Below are 25,476 nucleotides of genomic sequence, written 5' to 3' on the forward strand. Positions count from 1 at the left end.
GGGAAAAAGTGTTATAGGATCATGTAAGCAACATTAAATAAATCCTTACACGTAAGGAAGCTGAATTAAAGTTTGATTGATGAACTTAACTTTTGAAGTGTACCATAATAGCTACAATATTTTTGTCTAACATTGTTTGTATTATTTAGCGTAGACCGTTCTGAAGGAAAAAAAAAGAAAAAAAAACAAAAAACTGTGGAATTAATCACAAGGTTTTACCAGAAAGATACTGAATTAAATAAGCAGTAATTCTTGAGCTTCTGCTTTAGAGATGTTGCAAGGAAAGAGCACAGGAACAGAAAAATTCTTTTCAGGAAGGGCTGCTTAACCAAGAGTAAAAGCTAGTCCATCAGTAGCTAAGAGAGGTAAGCAGAGGAGGAGATGACTATCTTCCTCAGATAGGTTGTGGGAAGGTAGTCAGTGAGCCTTCTCCTTTGGTCCTGCAGTAAATTGGACTCTCCTCCATTAGATATAGTTCCCTTGTGTGTATTCCCTTTTCTTGGTTTTTATGCAGTCTTGCATGTCTCCTTTCTGAAGGATATGTTGAAGGATTTCAGACTGAACTAAGAGGGGAAGGTCCTGTGCTCATAGGCAGCCTAGGAGAATAACAGATGCTTGTTATCTTCTGCTAACGTTAGTCTGTCTCCACACACATCAGTATTCCTTGCCTTTATTTTTCTTTTTACCTGCTTATTGTCTCTGTAATCTGAATAGAAAACAGATTTAATTAAGTGTAAAAAAGCTCATTCTACTGAAACTGTTGATTGTAGAATGTCTTGACTGAGGCAGGCTTGAATTTAAAGGCATGTGCATTTACAAATGAATATACATTACTGAATGATGCCTAAATTTATAATTCTGATATGGATTTTTCCTGTTGACTTTAAAAACATGGACATTAAAATAAGAAACTTTCACAGAGTTTCTTGTGATAAATACTATGAATTATATAGAAGAAAATATTCAAGAAGTATTGATATAAAAATTGAGTTTTGTGATGCAGTTTCTTCTTTTTAATGTCTCATAACTATCGTTGTCTTTATCTAATATACTTTTTCTTCTGTAGATGAAAAAAGTTTGCAGCAACAAGGCATGAAGTAGAAGTAGAACCTTTAATTTCATTAGGCACGTTGTAACTGGTGAAGATTAATGTATATATCTCTTGCTAATTCTTTTCAATTACTCAGTTCATATAAATTCCCAAACCTTGTTAATTATGCTGAAGTCAAGTGGTAATTTTTAACAGTATTTCCACAGCAAGGGAATTTTCCTGGTCTAACCTTGCCCTCCTGTAGAAACTCTCAGCAGATTAGGCATTCTGACTCTAGTCCATTCATTTTCAGCACAAGCCTAATTGCTGCCGACTGCCTGCCACAGGTACCCTGGTTATCGTACATTTAAGGGATGCAGGTTCTTCTGAGAACAAATAAGGAAAGATTAATTGTTTGTTTTGTTTCATCCCAAGAGAAATGTGGGAGCTTAATCAAGAAAAATAATTTCTTCTGTTGATTTGGCTTATTTGTGGAAAGGGATAATTGTATAGAGGCAGGCATAGAGCTATGCATTTTGAAAGAAATTTTGCCATTTACCTACTTGGGAAGCAAAGATACAGCAAAATGAATGTAACACAGCATTGGAATTGATGGGGATGGTTCACATTTCTCATAGTAAGTAATTTGGCTGCTGGGCTTTTATTTGAACCAATATTGCTAGGTGGTATTGTCATTTGTTTTGTCTGCTTCTTTGGAAATCTAATCAAGGAGACAATAGTAGGGGGAAAAACGCTTTTCCAAATTGTCCTTAATTGCTAGAGCACGAAGTGAGCTAAACACTCTGGTATTTCCAATTAAAGAACTTGTTTCCAGCAAGCACCATTAAATCTATCTTTCCCAATCTGATAAATAAGCTATCAAAGAGTGGAACAGATTAATTGAGAGCAATTAGTTCAAAGCTCAGTATAACAGTCAGAGTAAACCAACGTTATCAATGAATGCAAATTTTACATAAAGCAATAAGAAGCGCTGATGCAACAAAATAGAGTTGAGAGTAACCACTAAGCACAAAGAAAAATTTTATCTGTGATACAGAAATTAGTTTTATTTATTTCTCCGTGCAACAAAAGCACTAAAAGCCGTTTCTTTTCAAGACCTCTGTTATGGGAATGTCAAATTGTATTTGACACCTTTGCTACATACATTTCTCCTTCAACATGCTGCAGGAGATAACAGACATGGGAAAATCACAGATCGTACAATTCAGAGCCAATCACAAGATTTACTCCAATTGCATCTAAAGCTCAAGAAAGCCCTGCTTATACTACAACATTTGTGTAACTGTCTGGTAGATGATAATCTCTAAGTGTGGTTTACTTATGTTAGTAACCAGTAACCCCTGTGTTTGGTAGAGACTTAAGCCTAGCACGTTAGATTTTGATGCCTCTTTAATACAGGTGGATGTCCCTAATGATATGTATCATAGGGGATTTTGATGGTTGTTCCTTTCTTCCAGCTGTCTGTGCATGCCAAATGGTGTGGACCCACATGGTGTAAGCATCATTCTGCGCATGGGTCCTGTGGATATTTCCCATAATGACAAACCATAGGAAATAGCCTGGATGTCACCTTAGATATTGAAAGAAATTTATAGGCTTTGAGTATTAGTATGTTCAAAGAAAGTATTGCATGTTGGTTCAGTTGTTGATATTTGTTCCATATATAAGGCTTTGGAGTAATGTGCTCCATCAAGAAGGCGGCAGGAGAGGATACGTGTAGTCTGTTACACACTAAACGGACTAATTTCTAAGTCAGTTTTTACAGAACTACCTTGGCTAGGTAAATTGCATCAGTGCTGTGCATGTTGACATCACTCACGTAAACTGACAGCACAAATATACCAGCTGCCACAGCTTTTAAACATGCTGTCTTAGAACAGCGGTTTGTGTGGTGCATCCCTGGCCTTTACAGCAGCGATGTGGCTGGAGTCTGCTTTTGTAGAATTACAGTTTTAAAATGGTTGGATAAAAATCTTATTTCTTATGCTGTTGCAACCCACTGGGTATGTCTATTCTAGGAAAATGAAAAGGTCAGTGATAACTTTCCCAATAAAACCTTCTGAGAAAATGTCATTCCAGTTATGTGTATCTGACTGGGGAAGTTCATCCTCCATTTTTCAAGCATCTTATTTTTTATTTCCAGAATATCATCATCAGTAGGGAAATACAGTATTCCTAACTGTTGATAGTACGGTGTCATATCAGCTCATGAACTGATGATAACAGACATGCTGCAACAGACACTTTGAACAGAGGTCGTTTACAGTATTTTTCTTTGTATCCTTGCTGGCAAGTCGCTAGGAGATCACAGATGTATTCTGAGTAACTGTGGTTTTCTGAGCAGCTTCCCTGTAACGTTGGCTTTTTGAAAATGTTCAGAATGTCCCCAAGAAATCATGAGGAAGTTAGACGAGTGAAACCTCTCCCAGTTTCTGCAGATGTCAGGGCATCCAGATCTCCAAGTGTGTGCTTTACAGCGTGGGATCCAGCTCTCACACCTGGTTCAGTGGGGACGATTCCTAATGTAACATGTCAAAAGCACTCGTAAAGCAACAGAGTACGGAGGAGCAAAGACCACGCACAGGATTCACAATCAACAGTCTTGCAACCACCAGCATTTAAGCAGCCATCCCTATGTTATCCCATCAGATGTTTCTCTATGTATTTGGACTCATTCAAGGTCGTGCAGTGATACATGCTAATAGTTTTGAACAGCAGCATGCTGGAATGATGAGGACATGTACTGCAAGAATAAGTTACCATAGGACATTAGGGTCTTTTTATAGTGTTGGAAATAAAGGTTAGTGGGTTTTGTGATTAATTTGTGTTCCAATGATGCAGGATGCTGTTGATAACTGTGGTCCAATGCAGATACTCAGGGACAGTGTTATTAATGTAAAAGTACAGACAGCATTTCAGTGAAGAGGTCTAGTAGCCAGACTTGGCATCTAAAAAAAATGGAATGTGGCCAAAAAAAAAAAAAAAAGAATCTCTAGTTTGTCCAATTATTTTTGCCCAATTTTGCAAAGTGGTGATGTTCACCAAAGAAGTCAGAGGGACGTCCACTATCGGACCATTGACGCTGAGATACAGGACAGGTGGAGAAGCTGTGCTTGTCCATGTGTGGATAGAGAGATCTAAATTATTTTCCCTGTAGTATATTTCCCAGTTATAACCAGCATCTTATCATTTTTACATCTATATGTTATCCCAACCACCATGTTATCATTTTTGTATCTATAGCAGATTCTTTCAACTTCATATGTCACCAGCATCTTCCCGTTTGTTGTTTTGTTTTGTTTTTTTTCCTGAAATTTCATTTTGTCCCCTTGACTGGTTATTCAATTTACGTATTAGTCATAGTGTTGTCTTCTGATGGTCATGTGTTGAAGGTCACATCTATGTCCAGTCAACAGAGAATGCAAGGTTTTTTGTAGACTTCAGTTCTACCATAAATCCTTTCTGAACCTATATACTATATCCACATCCACTTTGATTTTGGGGCACCACTTCTCCAGATGTACTTGCACTGATGGCATACTGTCTTTTATTCGCTTATCATGGAGTCTGTACAATCTGATTAAGCTCTCCATACCACAGTATTATAGTACTGTTCTGTCCTTTCATTGAGGCACCAAGAAATGTGACTTAAAATAACAATTGAACCTTAGTTTCAGATGCCAAGGCTTACTTGTAGGGTAAACCAGAGCCTTCAGGAACAGAATAACCACTGGGAAAGAAGGGTGCCACCCAGCCTTTTTGGAAATTCTTCTTGCATGGGAAACCCAGAGACCAAGTATTTGTGCCAAAAATTAATAACAGAAGTAAAGAAGATTTCTGTCTAAAAATGCCAGAATATATGATTCATTAATTCATGATTCCCAGTTTCAACCTCATTTGTGGACTTTACTGGGCAAAATTAAGTAGTTCTGTGGTTCCTGAGTAAGGAATGTCAAGCAATTGTTAAGTGTGAAGATAACATTGAAAACATGAGATTTACAGAGAGCAGCCTGGCATTCTTGCAGTTGTTTAATGTTATGATAATTTCTAACAGAAATCCAGATAGCTGTATAACTTCTGTTAGGGGGCTAACTTGCAATCTTGTTTCTCCTTTCTGAAGAAGTCAATCCCTGTCTCAATAACAAGAATGTGGGGAGTTTTAGCCAAATCAGAACATTATCTGCAGAACTGCTATGCTGTGATAAATGCAGCCCTGTGACTGATGCTGCTTGTCTGCCATCAGCACAGAAGAAGTAAATAAGCATTTGCTGACCATGTTAGGATGGTCTCTTTTCACAAGTAATTGCATTATTCCTTACCTTTATCAAGGACTCCCTTGCTAGTGAGTTTTGGGAGGGACAAGTGTCAAGGAACAGAACCATAATGAAGTACCTGCAATTGAGCAAGGATTACATTGCTCCGTTAATTCTGTAAAAAGTTGTCAGTTTGCCACCCAAATAAATGCCTAGAGTGCGTAAAACATGGAGCAGAGTGACCTCTAGAAGAAAAATCAATGGCAATTCATATTTCATATGTCTATAATTGCTTGTGAGAGCATGGCAGCAGTTTGTTTATAGAGCGGCTCGTTCTACCAAGGATTGTTTCCTGAGTTTTTCTTCTTTTCAGTGGTGATGCCTCTCATGGACTGTGAATCACAGCCAGATGCTGCAATAGACAAGTTGTATTGGTGGTGATTTTTTATTATTGTTTTCACATTACTGTCTTCAGAATTGCTGCACTGTGCCCTGTTTGAACCAGTGCACTAATCTATAGTCACAAGTAAATCGTGTTCACAGCTGTTTCCTTGGAAGACTCCTGAAGCTGTTTTTTACCTTCTTTTTAGTAGGCAAGGCTTTATCTTCTGTGAAGTTATCCATTTGCTAGTATTTTAACCATCGAACTGAATCCATTGTGTGGCCTTCATTTTTAAAGCAATTTGTCAGAGAGGCAAGGAATTCTCACAGTCTACTAATTTAAAGACAGAATTTTGAAAATATCTTTTTTCCCTCCGCTTTGCTTTGCTTTGTTTTTTTCATATTTTTTAAGAAGCTGTTGTAAGATTTGTATCCCCACTGAGGACTGAGATGTCATAGGGATAGAGAAAATGCCGCTCACTTTATGGATTACTGTTAGGTCAACAAAACTTTGGCAGCATTGATTAACTTGACAGTGAGTACAGCAGTACATTTATCACTTATGGCTGTGCTGTAGAAAATCTAATAAGAGGCAAACAATTCCCTTTAGAGCAGTAACAGGTTCACTGTGGCTAACAGTGCATGCACTGGAAATTTCTGACTTTAAATTATACCCTTGCTGCTAGTTGGGTCATTGACTAAAAGCTACTGCACTTTCACTACTATGTTCTGTATTATTAATTTGATCAAAATTGTTTTGGCTTCTATAAATGCAATCAAGCTGTATATTGGAGTTCATATAAACTCATAAGCATTTTTGAAGAAGGCATGCAGAAGGAGCTTGATCCAAGCTTTGTTATGTAGAAGGGGCAGATGCGTGTTACAACTACAAATGTTTGGGGTCTTACAAGGTTATAAAAGAAAAATTTTGAACTGTGGCTTACAAATCTGCCTCTAATTCACAGATTTAAATAAACCCAAAACCCAAACCTATCTTACATTTGATAAGTTTCATTGGTTGGTCAGAAGGACTTTTTTCATATGTGCAAATGTGCACTTTATTAATTAACAGTAATTACCTTAAAAACTCTATACAAGTTGATTTATAGATATGTTCTTCCAGTTGTCTTGTTTTTGTAAGAATTATGAGAATTGAACAACGAACAAGAGATTTTCTGTCTCTCCTGTGTATAAGTGCTGCTGCTTGACTGCAAGTTAGTGTTTGGTTCTAATCTGATTGTGAAATTATTTTTTATTCAGTATTGCTTGGTTTCACTTTAATAAATCTTTTCTGGAAATCCATGACCAGTACATTGGGAAGTGTCTTTGCATTGCAAATATAGAGAAAATAAGTTGTTGTTGTTTTGGTTTTTTTAAGTCTTGTACTTGGTAGTTCTCTTAAATGGAAGCCCTGCATAAGATATTCTTTTACAGAAGTGTACCAAGCTTTTTTTCCAGTTCAGATAACCGAAAGTAAAGGACATATACCTGAATAATTGTGTTGTGAGGTGCAAGAAGGAAAGAATAATGAAGAAAATGCAGTATTAAGTGCAGATCAGAACATACAGTGTGCAACGAAATTTGTGGCTTTGTGTTTGTGATATCTGCAAAATTGCCATTCAAATGACAGTAGTTAGGTTTTTTTTAATATTGGGATATATGGCTCACTAAAGTAGAGAGCCTTTGTGACCAGCAACTGTTATTTCAAGTACTTTGTATTATTTTAGGAAACTGTTTAAATTGGAGGTTTTGTTCTGCGATATCTGTAAAAATGATGTCGTTTTCTTTGTTGGGAGAGAAGTATTCTACTTGAATCAATTGTCAGGAGGCTTAATGTAATAAGGCAGTTTGTGGTCTGACTAAAAGAAACACTGTGCAAAAGAAATTCCCATAGCAGTTTGTTTTTAACAGAAAAACTGAGTTCACCTGAAACATAAATACATTGAAAACCAAGACTTAATAAGGCAAAGCAGCTTTAGAAGGAAACAGAGTGGGTTGCTGTCCAAAGTATGTCTTGTAATTACTATGATTTAACCAAATATCTGTGTTAATGATAGTATAGCTCTGTCAACAGCATAACAGCAGATTCTTTGCAACAAATGATCAGGCAGGCTGGCATAAGTACCCTTTGCATAGTGAGGGGAAAAAAAAATGCAATTAAAATAGTGCTTCCTGTTTCATTCTCCTTTCTTTAATTTGCAGGATAAAAGTTGTGCTTCTCTCTCTCTTGATGCATTTTAGAGGCAACGAGGCAGATTTCCACACTTTTTCCTGGGTTCATACAATGAAGGAGTTACCCTACTGCCTGCCTTACTGAAAAGAGACCTGATATTGATTAACTATCACACTGGCATCAGAACTACTCTTAGGATTCAATTTTTTTGTTGTTTTGCATATTTTATTGATCAAAAGTGGTAAATGAGCATCAAGCGTGCAAGAAGACGATGAATTGTTTACTTGCATAAAATAACCTTTCAATAAGGGAAGATGCATTGCTCACACTTTTGGTGCTGTTCTGCTGCCCGAAGCAGATGGCATTCAGCTGCTATTGATTTGCTCCTATAGTTACAGAGCAGCATGTAACAAGGCATGCTCATTTCTCTGAAAGAGAGGTGAGGTTTTTTGCCAGGGTGGCGGGAGTGAAAAAGGAAGGACAGGGGGTTTGGGGATTGTTTTGGGGTTGGGTTTTTTTACAAGAAAAGACAAGGAAAACCTTGTGACTTCTATTAGCATCTCCATGCAAACAGAAAGCAGGGTTTGTATGCTTACAAAGAAAGGGAATTACTTTGTCTAGTTCTAACACTTCTGGTAACATTAATTCCCACTGCAGATTGAATCCATGAGCAAGCAAGTACTTAAGATTGTAAAGAACATCCAGAATTTAGCATCGCAGACTCTACACCACACTTCTTAGCTGCTGTATTTTTTATTTATACATGTTTTTTCCTTGTGTAAAAACTGTCAACTCCTTAGCAAGACAAAATCATACTGCAATATGCTGTGCTTGATTCTGCAAACAGTTCATTTCACTGATGACTAAAGAATTTAAGAATTTGCTGTTGGACCTCTCCTGTAATGGGGGGGGGAGGGGGGGGACACACAGATGGATGGACAAAGAGAGCTTTCTCTGAAAGTTTATTTGAAAGGATATTTAATGCAGAATTTTGGCACAAACAAGATCTTTAATTATTTGACAGATTTTGATGAAATGTAGATAGAAGAGGGTTTCAGTAAATAGAGCATAGGAATGGTTGTTGTAAGACGAAATATGTTAGATAATTTAAAGTCTTATTTCTGGAAGAGTAGTATGGTGGGTGGTACTGAGAAGAGGGGTGCAGTCCTCAATCAATCTGTTTTAGCATAGAAATAACCCGTCTGTCAAGATCCACAAGTGTGGTCGCATTAGGGTTAACAAACCCAGCCTCTTGATGACAAAACTGGACCAGTTAAATATTTTGACAACATGATTGTCACATATTCAAATCTTCCTTGCCCACCTGACTGTTATGCAGTGACTCTTACTGCTGGAAGTGCTTACTGTTGATTTTTGGACAGTCTTGAGCATCTTCCTGCTCTGTTGTTGTTTGGGAAAATAAAATAATTTCCTGGGTTATGACTGCCCTGCTATCCTCCATGTTATTTATATTGTCTTCCTTTTTAATGAAAATAATCCATGAATTATGACCCCTGCCAAAATATTCTCACAGCATAGTTAGTAGCTAGTTATTTATCAAGAATTTAATTTAAACGTGCATATTAGTGTCTGTTAAAAAATGTCCTACTTCATCTGTTCAAACTTCTGTTCTCTGACATTGATTCCAACTTGCTTGTGTAATTTATGAAATGCTTTCTAAGCTTTTTTAATATCCATATGGTTAGATGTGACTACATCTCGACCATTTGTTATGCTGCTTCTGTAGCATAAGCAGGCAAGAAGAGATTGTCTGAATCTTTGACTTTAACTTGTTGGTTTCAGTTCAGAGTAGAAATTTCTTATGGATGTTTTTCAGAGAGAACAAACCTTGGTGAGTTTTTCAGAAAACAGATGCTTTTGAATCAATGGCTAATGCTGTCAACACAGCATTTACCACATTGTTCTAAGTTGATTGGGTCTTGTTTTCCTATGGGGCTAGGGAAATGTTTTAAACATAAGAATTATTACAAACAGAAGTTAATTTAATGGGACCTGGAAAAGTGCATGTTTTTAAACAGAGTTTTCTCTGTTACAGTGGTTCTATAATAACAGTTGCTGTCACAAATTAAAACAAATACATTTATATTATTGTTCTGTTCATGTGGTGTCTATTCATACTGTTAGGACTGACTCTGGTTTTCCTCAGTGGCCCCCTCCCCCCCATTTCTGACTTTGTTAGTGGTCAAAACTTACTGTGTGCTTCTTTGCCCTTGTGTAAGCAACCACCTCATTAAGTACAGAATCAGGATATCAGACTAAATTGTTAGTATATAAATAATTCAGAAAAAAAAACAAACCAGATTTTTACCTTGCTTTTGCTGCTAAAGGTAAGTAAATGTCTTGAAAATGCAACATGTATTTTCTTGTTAAGCTGATTAAAGTTTAATGTAAGCTTCAGAGTTTTTAAAATTAAGCTTACGGATTTCCTTGCAGTTACTCTTCCAACATTGCAAAAATAGCCTAGACTCCTTATTTAACACCACATTTTGTGCTGAAAGGCCTACCAACACTCAAAACTAAAAAACAAAATGCCAAAAACGCCACCATATAAACCTAAATATATTTGGTCACCTATGTTACCCCTTCTTTACCTCTGCAAAAATGACACAATGAGTTCATTAACCCCAGGTGCAGTGAATTGCCTCTGCTTTCTACATTCTCTTGTTTGGACTTTGGAGTGGGTACCTGCTGCTTAGTCTAATTAGTTTCAGAGGGAATGTCGAGTCATTTCTCAAGAGTTTCCTCTGACCCAAAACCTCTGACAAGAAAATATCAGGGAGACAAAATAGGAAGCAATTGTGGAGTTGAATAGCATTTTTGTTACAGTACCTTGTGGAAACAATGCAGATGAGGAAATCATCCTCAGATGATTTCTAGATTTTTGATATGACATTTGCATGAAATTGTTATTCTGGTGGAGAGAGAGACTTGTTTTCATAGCTAACTTCCTCAGTCTTTGTCAACCACCTGACTCATTCGTTGTTCCCAGCAAAACCAGCAAAATGAGTTAGAGCTGAGGGACATTTCTTATGAAGCAAAAAAAGAGGTGGAAATGCTATTTCAAGGCTATTCTTAAATGTTTCAGTATTTTTCTGGGCTTTTTCAGTTCTTTTGAAGATGTGTTATTTGTCCAAAACCACATTATCTGACCAAAAAATCCAACATCCAATCCAACATCTGCGTCTTAACAGATAGTCCGTGACATTATCCAGAGAGTGGGGTTTTTTTGGGATCAAGAGAAAGTCGGTCATGCTGCAGAGCTAGTCTTCTGTTTCTCTGACTGCTGAGGTATCATTCTCTTGCGTTTGGCTCTGAAGAATGGAGTAGAGCTTAGTTCTTTAATCGCTGGCTTTTCTTCGAGCTCGCTCATAGCTTTCCTCCTTACAAAGGACTATTTACAAGCATAGCAAATATAGTAGATAGAAATATGACAGTGTAGGAAAAAATAGTAAACATATTCTGTGCAGAAATAGGTGATAATTTTTTTCAAACTCCTCTTTGAAATGAAACATAATAACAAGAGAAAAATATTTTTATATATTTTAGTATGTCTAGAAAGTAGACATGAAAATACAAATACAGCAGCCATTCTGCAGCTAAAACTGTGTTCTCTGTCAAACTGTTTTTAATGAAGTGTGAATTACTTTAATATATCTTGCAGCCTGTCTACATAAAACTTCTAGTGAATTGAAATAACAGTCATTTCACTTTTACTTTACATTCAGAAATTTATTTTCTCTCAGATAATTTGTATTCAATACAGGTAAAACAAGGAAAGCAATATTTGGTTCCAAGTGATGTTTTAAGTTTTCTTAAAACATGTGTTGTGTTTCAGTAATTCTTTTCTGTTTTATCTTTGTTTTTTCCTAACATTATTTGGCTTTGCAAATCTTTAAGTAATGTGCGTGTTTCTAAAATAAAACTTCTCAGAGTTGACAGCAAGTGTCGGAAGTGTTGGATTATCATCCCTGCATCACCCGTTCTTCTTCACTGCCTGCAAATGGGGATGCTGGCTGCCCACCAGGTCAGCCTCCAGTTTGGTCCTCTTTCCCTGGCAGTCCTTCCACAAAGCAGAACAGAGCTCACATGTCCCCTCAGCAAATCTCCACCCTCATTAATGCTTGGAGAGGAAGGAGTTAAGGGGCTGTGGGTGCACAAAAGCCTACAAATTACCTTTCACCATGGGGTTTTGCTGGTGAGGACTGGCAGGTGGGAGCAGCCTCTTTCAACCACCTGAATGGCACAAAGGATGAGCAAAATGGAGGGAGGAGAGAGTGAGTTGGCCATCTCCCGGCCATGCTCTATCTTCCTTCTCTGGGAGAGCCATCTGCTACTGCAGACTTGTACAATTAACCGTGTAACTCAGCTGGCATAGCATAAAATAATAGTTGGAGCAGATTAGACCAGCGGTTCCTCTGGGAGAATAGCGTGCCTCTGATAGTGCTCAAAAGCAGGTACATGAGGGAGAAGAGAGAGAATATGCTTTGATAATTCCTCCTTAATACGCTCTCCATTTCCATGCATTTTCAGTTCAATGAATTCCTCTTCCATCAGTCTATTCAGTCTCTCCTTAAACACATACAGATTTTCAGCATCTGCAATGTTCTGTGGCTCATGGTTCAACTACCTGTTCTATGAACAAGTCCCTCCTTCTATCTAAAGCCCTTCCTTTTTTGTAATAATAATACATAATTATAATTTCTAATAATTTCTTGATTCCTTTTCTAATAGTTTCTAATAAACTATTGATTTGCTTTTTTTAATTGCTGCTGGATAGCAAGCTTATCTTTTGAGGGATATGTTGTAGTCCCCAACATTTCAGTCCTCTGGTCACTAACTAAAGCCCATCATTGTCTGTTATTTTTTTCCAATATGCATCACTCTGGGCTATGTTCTCCTAACCTCTCTTTCAGGACTTGTAACTACTTTTTTTTCTTTGCAAGGATCATGGCTGCTGGGTTTGCCTTAAAGCCTTTGGTGGGGTTCTTTGTCAAAAGCCTTTTGGAAATGAAAGTACACTCTATCAGGGCCACGTTTATCTGTGCTTGTTGATCCTTTCAGGGGTTGCAGTAAGTTTTGAAACAGGGTCTCCCTTAACAGCAGCCCTGTGATTCTTTTCCATCCAGATGTATTTATCCATGTGCCCACTAATTCTGCTCCTTACTGTAGTTGTTACTGACTTCCCTGGTACAGGCATACTAATTTATAAATCCCCAGTTCTCTCATAGTACTCTTTTTGTATTTAAATTATGTTTGTCGGTTTTTTTAGTCCTCTGGTTCTAAAGCAACCATAAACAATATGGTATAGACTGATGTTAATTCAGAAAATTCATCAGTGAGTTCCCTTAGGCCCTTTGGAGGAATACTCTGTGATCCTGCTGACTTGTTACTATAACAAGCAAATACTCTTCTGTGTATTTTATGACCTCAATTAGAGACATCCTTTGATGAGGATCCAAACAACAAAAAAAGGAAAACTAAAAGTATATGCTGAGGGTACAGAGTTTAAATCTGACAGTGATGAATGATGATGGCTTGATGATGGCTGCTTATGGCTTAGATGGGCATACCTTGCTGGGTAAAAACTGGCTGGATGGCCAGGCCCAAAGAGTTGTGGCGAATGGAGTTAAATCCAGTTGGCGGCCAGTCACGAGTGGTGTTCCCCAGAGCTCAATATTGGGGCCCGTCCTGTTTAATATCTTTATCAATGATCTGGATAAGGGGATCAAGTGCACCCTCAGCAAGTTTGCAGGAAACACCAAGCTGGGCAGGAGTGTTGATCTGCTGGAGGGAAGGAAGGCTCTACAGAGGGACCTGGACAGGCTGGATCAATGGGCCAGGACCAACTGTATGAGATTCAACAAGGCTCAGTGCTGGGTCCTGCACTTGGGTCACAACAACCCCACACAACACTACAGGCTTGGGGAAGAGTGGCTGGAAATTGCCCAGCAGAAAAGGACCTGGGGGTGCTGGTCAACAGCCAGCTGTGTGCCCAGGTGGGCAAGAAGGCCAATCGCATCCTGGCTTGTATCAGGAATAGTGTGGCCAGCAGGACTAGGGAAGTGATTGCTTCCCTGTACTCGGCACTGGTGAGGCTGCACCTTGAATACTGTGTTCAGTTTTGGGCCCCTGACTACAAGAAGGACATCGAGGTGCTGGAACGTGTCCAAAGAAGGGCAACGAAGCTGGTGAAGGGTCTAGAGAACAAGTCTTATGAGGAGTGGCTGAGGGAACTGGGGTTGTTTAGTCTGGAGAAAAGGAGGCTGAGGGGTGACCTTATTGCTCTCTACAACTCCCTGAAAGGAGGTTGTAGCGAGATGGGTGTCGGTCTCTTCTGTGAAGTAACAAGCAATAGGATGAGAGGAAATAGGCTCAAGTTGTGCCAGGGGAGGTTTAGATTGGATATTAGGAAAAATTTCTATGCTGAAAGGGTAGTCAGGCACTGGAACAGGTTGCCCAGAGAAGTGGTTGAGTCGCCGTCCCTGGAGGTATTTAAAAGATGGGTAGACATTGTGCTTAGGGACATGGTTTAGTGGTGGACTTGGCAGTCTTAACAGTTGGACTTGATGATCTTAAAGTTCTTTTCCATCCTAAATGATTCTACAATTCTATGGTTCTAAGAAAGGATTATCACATACTAAGAAGACAGGACCATGCACTAAACGCCGATATTTAGAGGTGTCATGGTTTAACCCCAGCCGGTAACTAAGCACCACACAGCCGCTCCCTCACCCCACCCCTGGTTGGATGGGGGAGAGAACTGGAAGGGTAAAAGTGAGAAAACTTGTGGGTTGAGATAAAGACAGTTTAATAGGTAAAGCAAAAGCCGTGTACACAAGCAAAGCAAAGCAAGGAATTCATTCACTCCTTCCCATCGGCAGGCAGGTGTTCAGCCATCCCCGGAAAGCAGGGCTCCATCACGCGTAATGGTTACTTGGGAAGACAAACGCCATCACTCCGAATGTTCCCCCTTTCCTTCTTCTTCCCCCAGCTTTATATGCTGAGCATGAAGTCCTATGGTACGGAATATCCCTTTGGTCAGTTGGGATCAGCTGTCCCAGTTGTGTCCCCTCCTAACTTCTTGTGCACCCCCAGCCTACTCGTTTGTGGGGTGGTGTGGGAAGCAGAAAACGCCTTGACTCTGTGTAAGCACTGCTCAGCAGTACCTAAAACATCCCTGTGTTATCAACACCGTTTTCAGCACAAATCCAAAACATAGCCCCATGCTAGCTACTATGAAGAAAATTAACTCTATCCCAGCCAAAACCAGCACAAGAGGAACAGCCTTAGGACTGAAGAAACACTTGCAAATTTGGAAAATCTAGAACTGACATTTTCAGTACCAGCTTTATTTGCCTTAAACTAGAGTATGTATTTATGATAGTCTTTAATTACCTGATCAGATACTATTGTGGATTTTTGCTTCTTTTTCCCATCTGACCTCCTCTTCAGTGCACAAGGATCAGCATAGAAGGACAGCAGCATCTGACTGTCTGAGAAACCAAAAAACCTACCAGTTTCCAAACTTTCCAGGTGTTGTAGTTTGCAGCCTGCATGTTGACGGGTTTTTTTCATTACAGCATATTTGTATTTAGTTCCTTTAAGCTTTCAGAAAAGAGTATTGCAGGTTTAAAGCTCTTCTGCTTTACCTATTGTTGTATTATGTATTGTAAATGTGGTTGCTTTTTTCCAAACCTTCTTCCCCTGTACTCTTGAGAAGACTTTTCCAAGCATAACTACCTAATTTCTTTACCATCCTAGATGTGTATTTTCTGGATCTACTGATTGATATATATATATTATTGTCTAAGGTATTCCTGCACCTGTTTGTTATCAGCAGAATTATTGACATGGTCTTAATTACTTGTTAATTGTCCATTGTCTTAGTGGTCCATTGACTTTTAAAAAGCACTTCAATTCAGCCATTTTAAAATCAACATTTATTTTGGTGTCTTTCTTTGTCATTAATGGATCTGCTTACTCTTTGTACTACTTTTTCCTGTTACTTATTTTTAAAAGCCTTTATTGTTCCTACTAACTTTTTTAAATATCATTAACTCGTTCTGCCCTTCTGCTTCTTTTCCTTTTGCTCTGTTGATTTCTTCATTTCTCATCCAGCTTTGTCTTAACCTTCAATCCTTTGAGCAGTGTCTCAGGAAATAATATTGACTGCTTCCTTTCATTTTTATTTTTCAAAGGAACTGTAGTCTGTTGTACTTTGTTTCTAATCTTTCAAGGGCTAGTCTCCTGTTTTGCTGCAGAGAGATTCACTGTTTGCTCCCGCTACATTATGTTCCCAGTTTTCCAAAAAAATTCAATATGGTATTTTTCACATCAAATGGGTTATATTTGTACACTTAGGCTCAAGTCAATCCACTTTGCACTTAGTAGTCAAGTATTAGTTGGAACTGTAAATGTGTAATTAACTAGCTTTCCAACTAAAGTACTCATTACCTTAAAACTTACTTGGTAGTATTTTTAATCAAAATTAGTAAAATGCTTTAAAGTTAGGTTAGGTAAGGCTTAAGTAAAAAAGTTAATAGCTTATAGACACTGTCATGAATTTCTGCATACATATTTTCAGTGGTGATCCAGCAGTCATTTAACCTGTTGGGCTTCCCTTCCATATAGTTCATTTATCCTCTCTGTAGCTTGAGAATGCTGTGATAGATGGATTTGTCACTCAGGAGATATCTGGTGAGTTTTAAGCTCACTGGAAGTATAACAAATTGATCTGAAAGTTGGTGTGGGAATTTTTCTACTATTCTCCAGTCTTGAAGTTCAGAGGTGCAATTCCCCTCTGGGCCTTTTTTTTTTTTTTTACTTTTATGACTTTACATTAACTTTCAGATAGTAACTTCTGGATCTTTGTTGGAAGTATTTTGACATATAATACCTACAGTCAATATCTTGTTCCCTTTCAAGCTCTGCTGTGTAGATGGCACTCTTACTGTTGACTTCCCTTTGATATACAGCCTGGGAGTGTTAGCTAGCTGGTACTTCATATGGAGCATCACTTCTGTGTTGTATGTGTGTTTGCATGCTTCTTGTATCTTTATACAGAGTTGTAGGCGTGTTTGTTAACCTCCTCCTGTTCTTACTAAACTGTCCATCAGTGAATGTTTCTGGTAGTACTGAAAAGTTAAGTCCTTACTATGACAATTTAAGTGACAATTTATTTAGAAATAATTCTTGTTGATAACCTATATCAACATCCTCACTGAAGAAGGGAGTGAGTTTCTTCATAGGTCTTTACAATGGGTAACATAAAACATTATTCTATCTGCTATTACTTTATAAAAAGGAAAGCTTGCTCTTACAAGTCTGGTTCCTTCGTCTACTTGGTTTTTAGTTAATATGTTCTTTTGGTAACCTTTTTATCATTTCATGGGACTGTGTAAAGCAGTTCAGGAAAAGCAGGTTAATAGAAGAATATAGACTCTAAAGTGTTCTAAAAGATGTGGGTTTTGGTCCCAGTGGAGACTGACACTCCAGCCTACTTACTGTAGCTGGAATGTATTGATTTTCTTCTCCCCCATTTTAGCTGCACCACTGAATTAGGTATTGTGAGGCATCTTTCCCTGTGAAGAGAGGAAAAACTGTCATGAACTTTTTCACCCTAGCAGTACAGCATTTCAAACTAAACCCGATTGAATGGAAAAGTCTGTAAGGACTCTTAAAAACCTTGTAACGCAGCTCCCCACTCTCATTTCTTTCCTTCCAACAGCTGTTCCAGCAACCTTGAGAAGTATGATAGATGACTGTAAGAAATTAATTTTTAAATCTTTTTTCATTAAAAACAGCAACAATAATAATAATAAAAATCTGTGAAAACGATGCCTTCCTGTGGCATGATCTCCTAAGGTTAGCCAAGTGGTCTTGTTCAGGTTTTCAGCAGATGTTCAGTTACTGTTATAATTGGCTGATGAGTAGGTTTGGACCTAACTAGAATGCCAGTGTTCGATTTCACAGTGTCCTCTGTGAAGATATGTCACCATTTACCCTGGCTTTAGTGACAATTTTCTAAAAAGGAAACTCGTGGGAAATCATTATGCTGTTTATATGTCTCCCTTGTTGGAGAGCATTATCCTGTGATATTTTAGCACTGTTTTCCACTGCATGATGGCATCTAGCTAAGGTTAAGGCAGAACAAGTCCCTTTGCAATTTTGTGACTATATTTTACTTGCTGAAGGAGAAAAGATAACCGACAATTAAGTATTTCAGATGTCACTGAAGAACATGTGCAACTAATCAATGACATCCTTAGGGAACATGATTTTATGAAACTGATAAGGTAGAAAAATTGGGATTTTTGTGATTTGTGTTACATAATAATAATTGCACCCTTTTGATGAAAAAGACATTTCTGCTGATGTAAACATCAGGGTCTCCCTTGTGGTGTTTTTTTTTTTTTTTCCTGAAGCACGGAGTAGTTCATTAAAATGTGACAGTAACAGATAAACACCCTTTATGATTTTCTAAGAAAATATGGCGCTTATACTCTTAGTTCAGCTGAAATCAATGAGTTTGAAAAATGTAGTTCTGGAGTCACTTCCCAAATCACTTGCCAGAGGTTGTGTTAGGTGTTTTAGTTTGGGGGTTTTTTTATTTACTTTAGGAAGGAAATACACATGCTGTTTTTTTCTCTTAAATTAGTCTGCTCAGCACTCTGAGGCCCATATTTGAAACTCATTGCTATGATCTTGATAGAATTCAGATGAATTAAAAATTCACATTACTAACAACCTAATTGTGAGGGTTTATTTTTTGGAAAATATATATCTTTATGTTTCTGATTGCAGAGCAAACAAAGTAGCAGTCATGTTTACAAGCCAGTGTCATATATTCACTTGAATGAAGGCTATGGTTGAGGATGTTACATCACAAATTATAGATAGTGGTTTAGAGACTATACCTGCTGGTTCCTTTTCTGCTCAGCTATTATTTAAAGATCATCAAGTTTGCAAAATACGTATTTCTTACAAGTTTCAGTTAGAAATCTGTTGTGCTATGGGTTGTTCCAGGTAAATTAAGCCGATTATGATAACATTTATTTCTGATATAAGAGTATTTTTTTAACTTGAATAGAAAGTTGAGAATGCTTACATTTTTCTCTGGACATCCACTTTGGGCCACGACCAGAGGTAGGAAATGCAGCTCGACAGACACATCTAATCCAGTGTGGCTGGCTTTTTTTTGTGGTTTTTCCCAGGTTTTATTTTCCTCTTTTCCTTTCATTTTACCATGTATATTAAACAAATGGATTATGTGCTGGTCTTTTTTTGTATCAAAGCCAATGAAGTCAAGCCAGAAGATAATTTGCCCCCTTATTAGTATAATTAACTTGTACCTTCATTTATTTTTTAATTCCTTAAAATGTACATCACATTGCATCAGTTGAAAAATCCTCCTTTGCTCAATGCAGTTATTCCTCCCTTCATAAAATTCTGGAAATGACAAAATTCCCAATCAACAGAGGCAGCATCCAAAATACCGTGCAGTGCAAAATTGCCTTTCCTTTTCTGCAAATTCTACATTTTCAAGTTTATTGATCACCAAAGCAGAGTTACTGACAATTAACAAACTATATGGATTAACAGACAACAACAGATGCTATTTGCTTACGTCTTTTTGTGAAATACATTTGGTCAGGGCAGGGTTAGCAGGGCTTGGAGTGACTTGATGCATGTCGTGAAAAAAAACCTAAAAGAAATAGAATGAGATATTAATCTGGAGTGAGTGGAAGTAGAAGCAAATAGGTTTGTAAGAGCTGTAGGGAGGTTGATGTATGCTTCTCTTCTTCCCTGACAATCACTGTTTTGTTCAGGACCCTCAGCAGGCAGCTCAACTTTTGGAAAAAGCTGTCAGGAGGTGTAAGGATGAGGTTGCACATAAGCATTGGATGCCCTTAAACATCTTTATACAACTTTTTGCAGTTCTTCATTGCATATAATTAGTGAGATGGTTTTATTTGAGCAAATCATACGCATTGTTATGCAATTCACACACCCTCTGAATATGCATCCAGCTCCAGCCCTCCTTCTGTGCATAACCTGAATGCAGAACAGGATAAATTTTGCAGCAGTAGAGTGCTGATTTTGCAGTATGCAAATGAAGTGGCATTTTTTAATGCAGCATCTTCATATAGAGGTGAATTGAAAGGCTTAACACTTGCCAATGTTTCAGACCTCCCTGTTTGTTACATCCATTAAAATCTAGAACAGAAAAGTTCAAAAGCTGCATTTTTCCCTGTTCCTTTTTTTCAAACTTGTTAGTGATGGCCTGAGCTGTTGAAGAAATGTAGACTCTGAATTCAGATTTGCAAATGTAACAAAAAAAGAACCAGTTCTCAATTATCTTTGTTTTCAAATCTGTTTCTGCCTTTACGTATATGCACATCTTATGTAATTTTTACACTAATTGGGTTTCATTACACAACTAACCATTTGCTATAAAACCTGCTATAAAATCTAGATGACCTCTAGATGTCTCTTCCAACCTATTTTTTTCTGTGATCCTTTTATCCTCTACATACCATCGTGTCTCCCTAGTGATATTGTAATGTAAAAGAATACACACGCAGGAATAAGTTACCTCCTGAATGTAAAGAGAGAAATGTTTCTTCCCATCAGCAGTCTTGTTTCTTCTCTAGGTTTTGTTTCTCCTAGCATAGGGTGTGAAAATGAACAGGGTGAATGTGGATAGCTTTACTTGTACAAGTCATTTTATTTATAAATCTAGTGAAGTTTCTTCCATGCATACGTTCACTCCGAATCCCAGCCTTCATGAAGCTCTTTAAGGAAGAGCTTGTGGCTTTCATTTGCCTGTGAAGTACATGTGTTATCAGAATGTATGGCAGCGTGAACAGTAAATAAATAGGGGCTTAATCTTTCAGGTGAGAGATTGGTTGAATGCATGAACTGTTTTGTTTGTCTTGTGAAAATTAAAGATCAACGATTATTTTTGGTCTGCTTCTATGAAAATGTCAGAGATCTAGTGTTTCCTTTAAAAGTCATTCTTTCCTGATGAACATGCACCTAAGCATCTCATTTATTTGCTACATATTTTTAAGTGTACTTGTAATTAATTTACTGAAAACTCAATCATCTTATCAGTGCAGAAACAAAGGAGGATGGAGTCCGGCCATTATGTCATTGCAGTGGAAGAATGTGGCAGGTGTAGCCAGCAGCTCTTTGGTCAGAGCTTTGTCCTTAGGAGTCACAGAGCAGATATAAGGAGTACGTTGTAAGCTGATCTGTCAAGCCAAGCGAAGAGTTTCCCTTGTTAGCATTTACCAAGGCATGCATTAATAAAATTGCACAAAGTGGAGACTTCCTTTTTCCACTGATGTGCCAGACAGGAGTCTTCTCTGAGGTGAACCTGAAAGCACTGAGCCGTAGCTGCTTTATTTTATGTTTTAAATAAACAGAATTTTATTCACAAATGAGTGTGCCAATAACTTAGTTCCAGAATCAGACATCTCTACTTGAGAGGCATCTAGCCTGGCACCAGTGATGGCAGGTGAAAAAGAATGTGGTAGCATAAGCTGAATGTATTTATATGTGATTCATTAAGAACTGTGGTTTTCCTATTGAAAGGAAGCACTCCAAAACAGGTGTAAAAAAAATGGAGAAGAATTGAAAAGTGTTGCAAGTGGGAAATGTTTTGGTAGCTTGAACAAAAGTGTGAAATATCTAAAATACTAAAAAATCTTGGGTTTCTATTGTGCCTTTGTTTTTTTTTTTTTACAGACAGTCATTTTAGAAAATGAAGAGCTCCCTAAAATATTTCTGGATTTCCTGAACGTTCGCCATGTACCCACCTTGCCAAAAGCAGAAAGCTGTGGGTAAGCTCTCATTACTGAAAAATACATGGAGGCCAAAAGGCCCATATCCACTCAGTGCTGATGCAATTCCATTGACTTTAAATGGTCCTGAGGCCAACTCTAACACTGTAAAATAAATGAGCATTAGGTTCATGTTAAGTATGTTTATATATCCCCAAAAGGTGGTAAAATAAATCCAGCCTGTTCAAAGACAGAAGTGAGGTTTAATGTAATATTCTTGGAAAGCAAAGGAGAGTTTAGATGAGAAAAATGTGATTTTCTCATAGATCTTGAAGTATCTACTGAAATTAATTTCGTAAGATATGCATGAACTATCACTAAAGTTGCATAGAAAGCCTTTGCGTGTGTTTTATGGTCATAGTAACTGGACAAAATAGAAGTTCATTCTGTGATCATTTTATGATCTCCCTCTGTGTGTTTGAAAATGGGGTCTTTCACCTTTCTGATAACAACTACCCCAATGGCCCCATTGCCCTTCCTCTGGGAAGGCTTCTTGATCAGGGTGAGAGAAGGGAATCTTAGGATTATTATGAGTGTAATGACTACAGAAGTACCCAAAACAGTGTAACTGGAAACTCTGCTACCATCTGCTACCCTCTCTAAGGTTTGTAGGGAGAATAATTTCTTTTGCTGTGCAAGCTGACATAGTTGCAAAATCCAGCAACGTTACCAGAACTTGCTCCCCAGAAAGCTGTGCGGCCCTTTTCCACTTCGAGGGAGGCTATGTGGATCTGCAGTGGAGAGAAGGCGAATTGAAAAAAGTGGAAATAATTTTGAGGCCCTCTTACACTCGGAGGTGTCTATGGCCCAGCGCGGTCCCCAGAGTGATTCAGAAGCTAACAAACTTGTAGTTTTCACTTGTAGTTACTGACATCAGCTAATACCCTCAGTGGGACTGTACCCCATCACTTCATAGATACATAGATAGATATGCACGTGAATCTGTTAGAGTAAAATGGATGCTGTCATTTCCAAGTAGTGGTTGTTCTAAAATGATTCTATCATCTCCCACATTCATTTCATCACACTGCATTATGCAGCTACTGACCAGAAAAAGGTTGCTCCCTTTGATGGTTCTTAAAGGATTTGTTTTTTTTTTATTGTAGAGTTAATTTTGTTTTAACCAAAGTTTCCTCTCACTTTACTTGCAGCTCTTTTGATGAAACAGAATCTGAAGAATCAAGGTGAGCTTGATTGCTACTCTTTCTAGGACACCAGATTAATAAACTACTTGAAATTATTGACGTTTACTGTATTTGTTCCTTGAAGTTGACAAAATAGCAGTAGTTTAGCATTAGAATTAGATGTGTTTGTTAAATATGGCAAGTTTCACCAGCTGTGCTAGCTCCATCCATTTGTAGTGTGAATTGAGCATCCTTATGCTTGTATCGAGAAGTTCCTTACAAAACCCTAATAGAATTACTGCTAGCTCTGAAATATTTCTGGGAATGTTTTTTACCCACTGAAGTGTATTATTCGTAGCAAGAAGATTTAGCAGAAGGAATTAGAGGTTTGGGTTCTCCCCTATGATTCTATGATTCTGTGTGTTTGACAGAGCTCTGTATGTATCTGGTTGCACTACTTGGCACGTGTACGTACAGAGCAGAGCCGAGAGGGCTGGCGCTGGCTGGGGGAGAATGTCTGTACCATGACCAGGGTGGGATACATCCCTGTGAGGGGCTTCCAAGGACTTTCTCCCCATGGGTGAGGTGTACAGCAGCCACTTTAGGGGCTGGAAGAACATGGTGAAATTTTGAGTGTCTTTTGTGGCCTGAAGAGCCTGTAGACCATGGAGCCTGGTTGTAGGTGATCTTGTAGCCTGCATTACACCACGTACCAGGGGGCAGAGCAGGATCAGGACGTCTCAAAGCCAGCCGCATGCCGCCCGTCCTGAATGCAGCCCCTTCACTTCTAGCTTCACATTGACGGTTTCACTGTGTGGCTGAGGAGCAACGAGCTTTGCTCCCAGGAGATGGATCCTGCCCTTTTTGGGCAGCACTGGTGTGCAGAAACACACCGGCCTGGCTCCTGCGCGGCTCGACCATCTTACTTTATCAAAGCTAGTTTGTAGAATATTCTGTTTGCTCTCCCTTGATACTGACATCCCTGTTCTTGACCTTTCCAGCAAACTGTCCCACCAGCCTGTGCTGCTGTTCCTAAGGGATCCATATGTCTTGCCTAAAGCCAACGGTAATCAAACCTGTCATCTGTTAACAGCGCTTTACTGATCTTGCCCTGCACCACATAAACCACACTATTATTAATACCGGCCTAGTCAAATGACACTGGTCCAAAATCTAATAACCTGCCAATAAAACAATAGTTCTTGTGTAAGAAACCATTAAAACACTAAGTGGGCTGGGTGATTTATAAAAGGGTGGAATTTTCTCCCCCAGTTGTTCTCTCAGACAAACCTACCGAGAATTCAAATCAAAAGACAGAAGAACATTGCCTTTCTTTTCTTGTTGACCCTTTGGGCTGTTTTGCCTGAAGGATTTGAACTTAGAGGCCCAGTCCTTCATAAGTGCTTTTCCCCTAAATATCAGTCGATCTACTGTGAGCGTGTTTGTATTTCCATTTGGATTATAACGGTTTCTTATCGTTTATAACCTCTAGAGCTCTTTATGGAAAAAAAAAAAAAAGAATGTATACTTTTAAGTATAACTGATGTTTCACGAGACCTTTACATTAGCCTTCATCTCTTAATACATGGTTCAAAAGAGTATTTGAAATAGCTTGTTTATAAACTCTTTTTCTTTTTTTTTATAAAAAGTTGTTTGCATTATTAATTCAGAGAAGTTACCCTCTGTCTTACATTAAATGTGTGCAGGGAAAAAAGTACCTTTTGTAGTAGTGTGTTCCTCCTGGTTCTGTCATTTTACTTGTTTGAACAGTTACTTCCACTAAATTTTGTACTAAAAATGTAATACAATTTCAAGAAAGAATTTTCTCTCAGAGCTGCAAATTCATATTTTTTTTTAATGTGGCATTTTTGTTTGATTTTACAAAATACTGTGTTGACATGAAGAGTCAGGTTCTTGAGCTGCCTTGAAAATCATGAAATTTTTAAGAGTAAATTTAGGAAAGAGCACTTCTTTGCTTGTAGTTTCTTAGCCAATGAAGTGTACTTCCTTGCAGTTTTCTCAAGATATACATAAATACCTGAAGGGAGGGTGTAAAGAAGACAAAGACAGCCAGGCTCTTTTTAGTGGTGCCCAGTGGCAGGACAAGAACATCAGGAACATCAGGACACACTTTGTCACTGTGAGGGTGACGGAGCACTGGCACAGGTTGCCCAGAATGGTGGTGGAATCTCCATCCTTGCAGACACTCAGAAGCCATCTGGACATTGTCCTGGGCAACTGGCTCTAGGTGTCCATGCTTGAGCAGGGGGTTGTACCAGATGACCACCAGTCATTTCTTCCAGCTGCAACCGTTCTGTGATTCTGTTGTTTTTTCAAGCTGTTTTTCAAAACCATAGGCACTAGACTTATGTATTTTGAGCGGGTTAAATAGTCTCTCTTGCAGGCAATGTCCCCTCTAGCTAGTAGCGTGGCCCAACAGTATTGACCCTATGGAGTCTTACTGAACTTAAAGTTGTAATTCTACAGTGAAACAGCGAGTGCAGAGGTCCTGTGTGACCAAGGTCCACATTGGAAGACACATTACAGGGTCGTTTAGTTCTTACTTTGACTTGGCACTAGTCTGGTCATGTGGACTGAATGCCCATTTGCGGCTGGAGTGCAAAGC

General features: G+C 38.4%; 1 protein-coding gene across 3 annotated transcripts in view; it reads left to right on the forward strand.

Moving 5' to 3' along the window:
* SNX24 (sorting nexin 24) overlaps positions 1-25,476 on the forward strand; it is a 94,924-nt gene that overhangs the window by 65,220 nt on the left and 4,228 nt on the right. For all 3 annotated transcript variants that reach the window (XM_087741490.1, XM_087741492.1, XM_087741491.1), the window contains 3 exons: positions 21,632-21,726; positions 22,878-22,910; positions 23,852-23,916. In XM_087741490.1, coding sequence (XP_087597616.1) covers positions 21,632-21,726; positions 22,878-22,910; positions 23,852-23,916 — 193 coding nt within the window. The remainder of the gene's footprint in view (positions 1-21,631; positions 21,727-22,877; positions 22,911-23,851; positions 23,917-25,476) is intronic.

Source organism: Nipponia nippon, unplaced genomic scaffold, assembly GCF_047370975.1.
Source record: "Nipponia nippon isolate SJK-2023a ecotype South Korea unplaced genomic scaffold, ASM4737097v1 scaffold_8, whole genome shotgun sequence".
NCBI classification, from domain to species: domain Eukaryota; kingdom Metazoa; phylum Chordata; class Aves; order Pelecaniformes; family Threskiornithidae; genus Nipponia; species Nipponia nippon.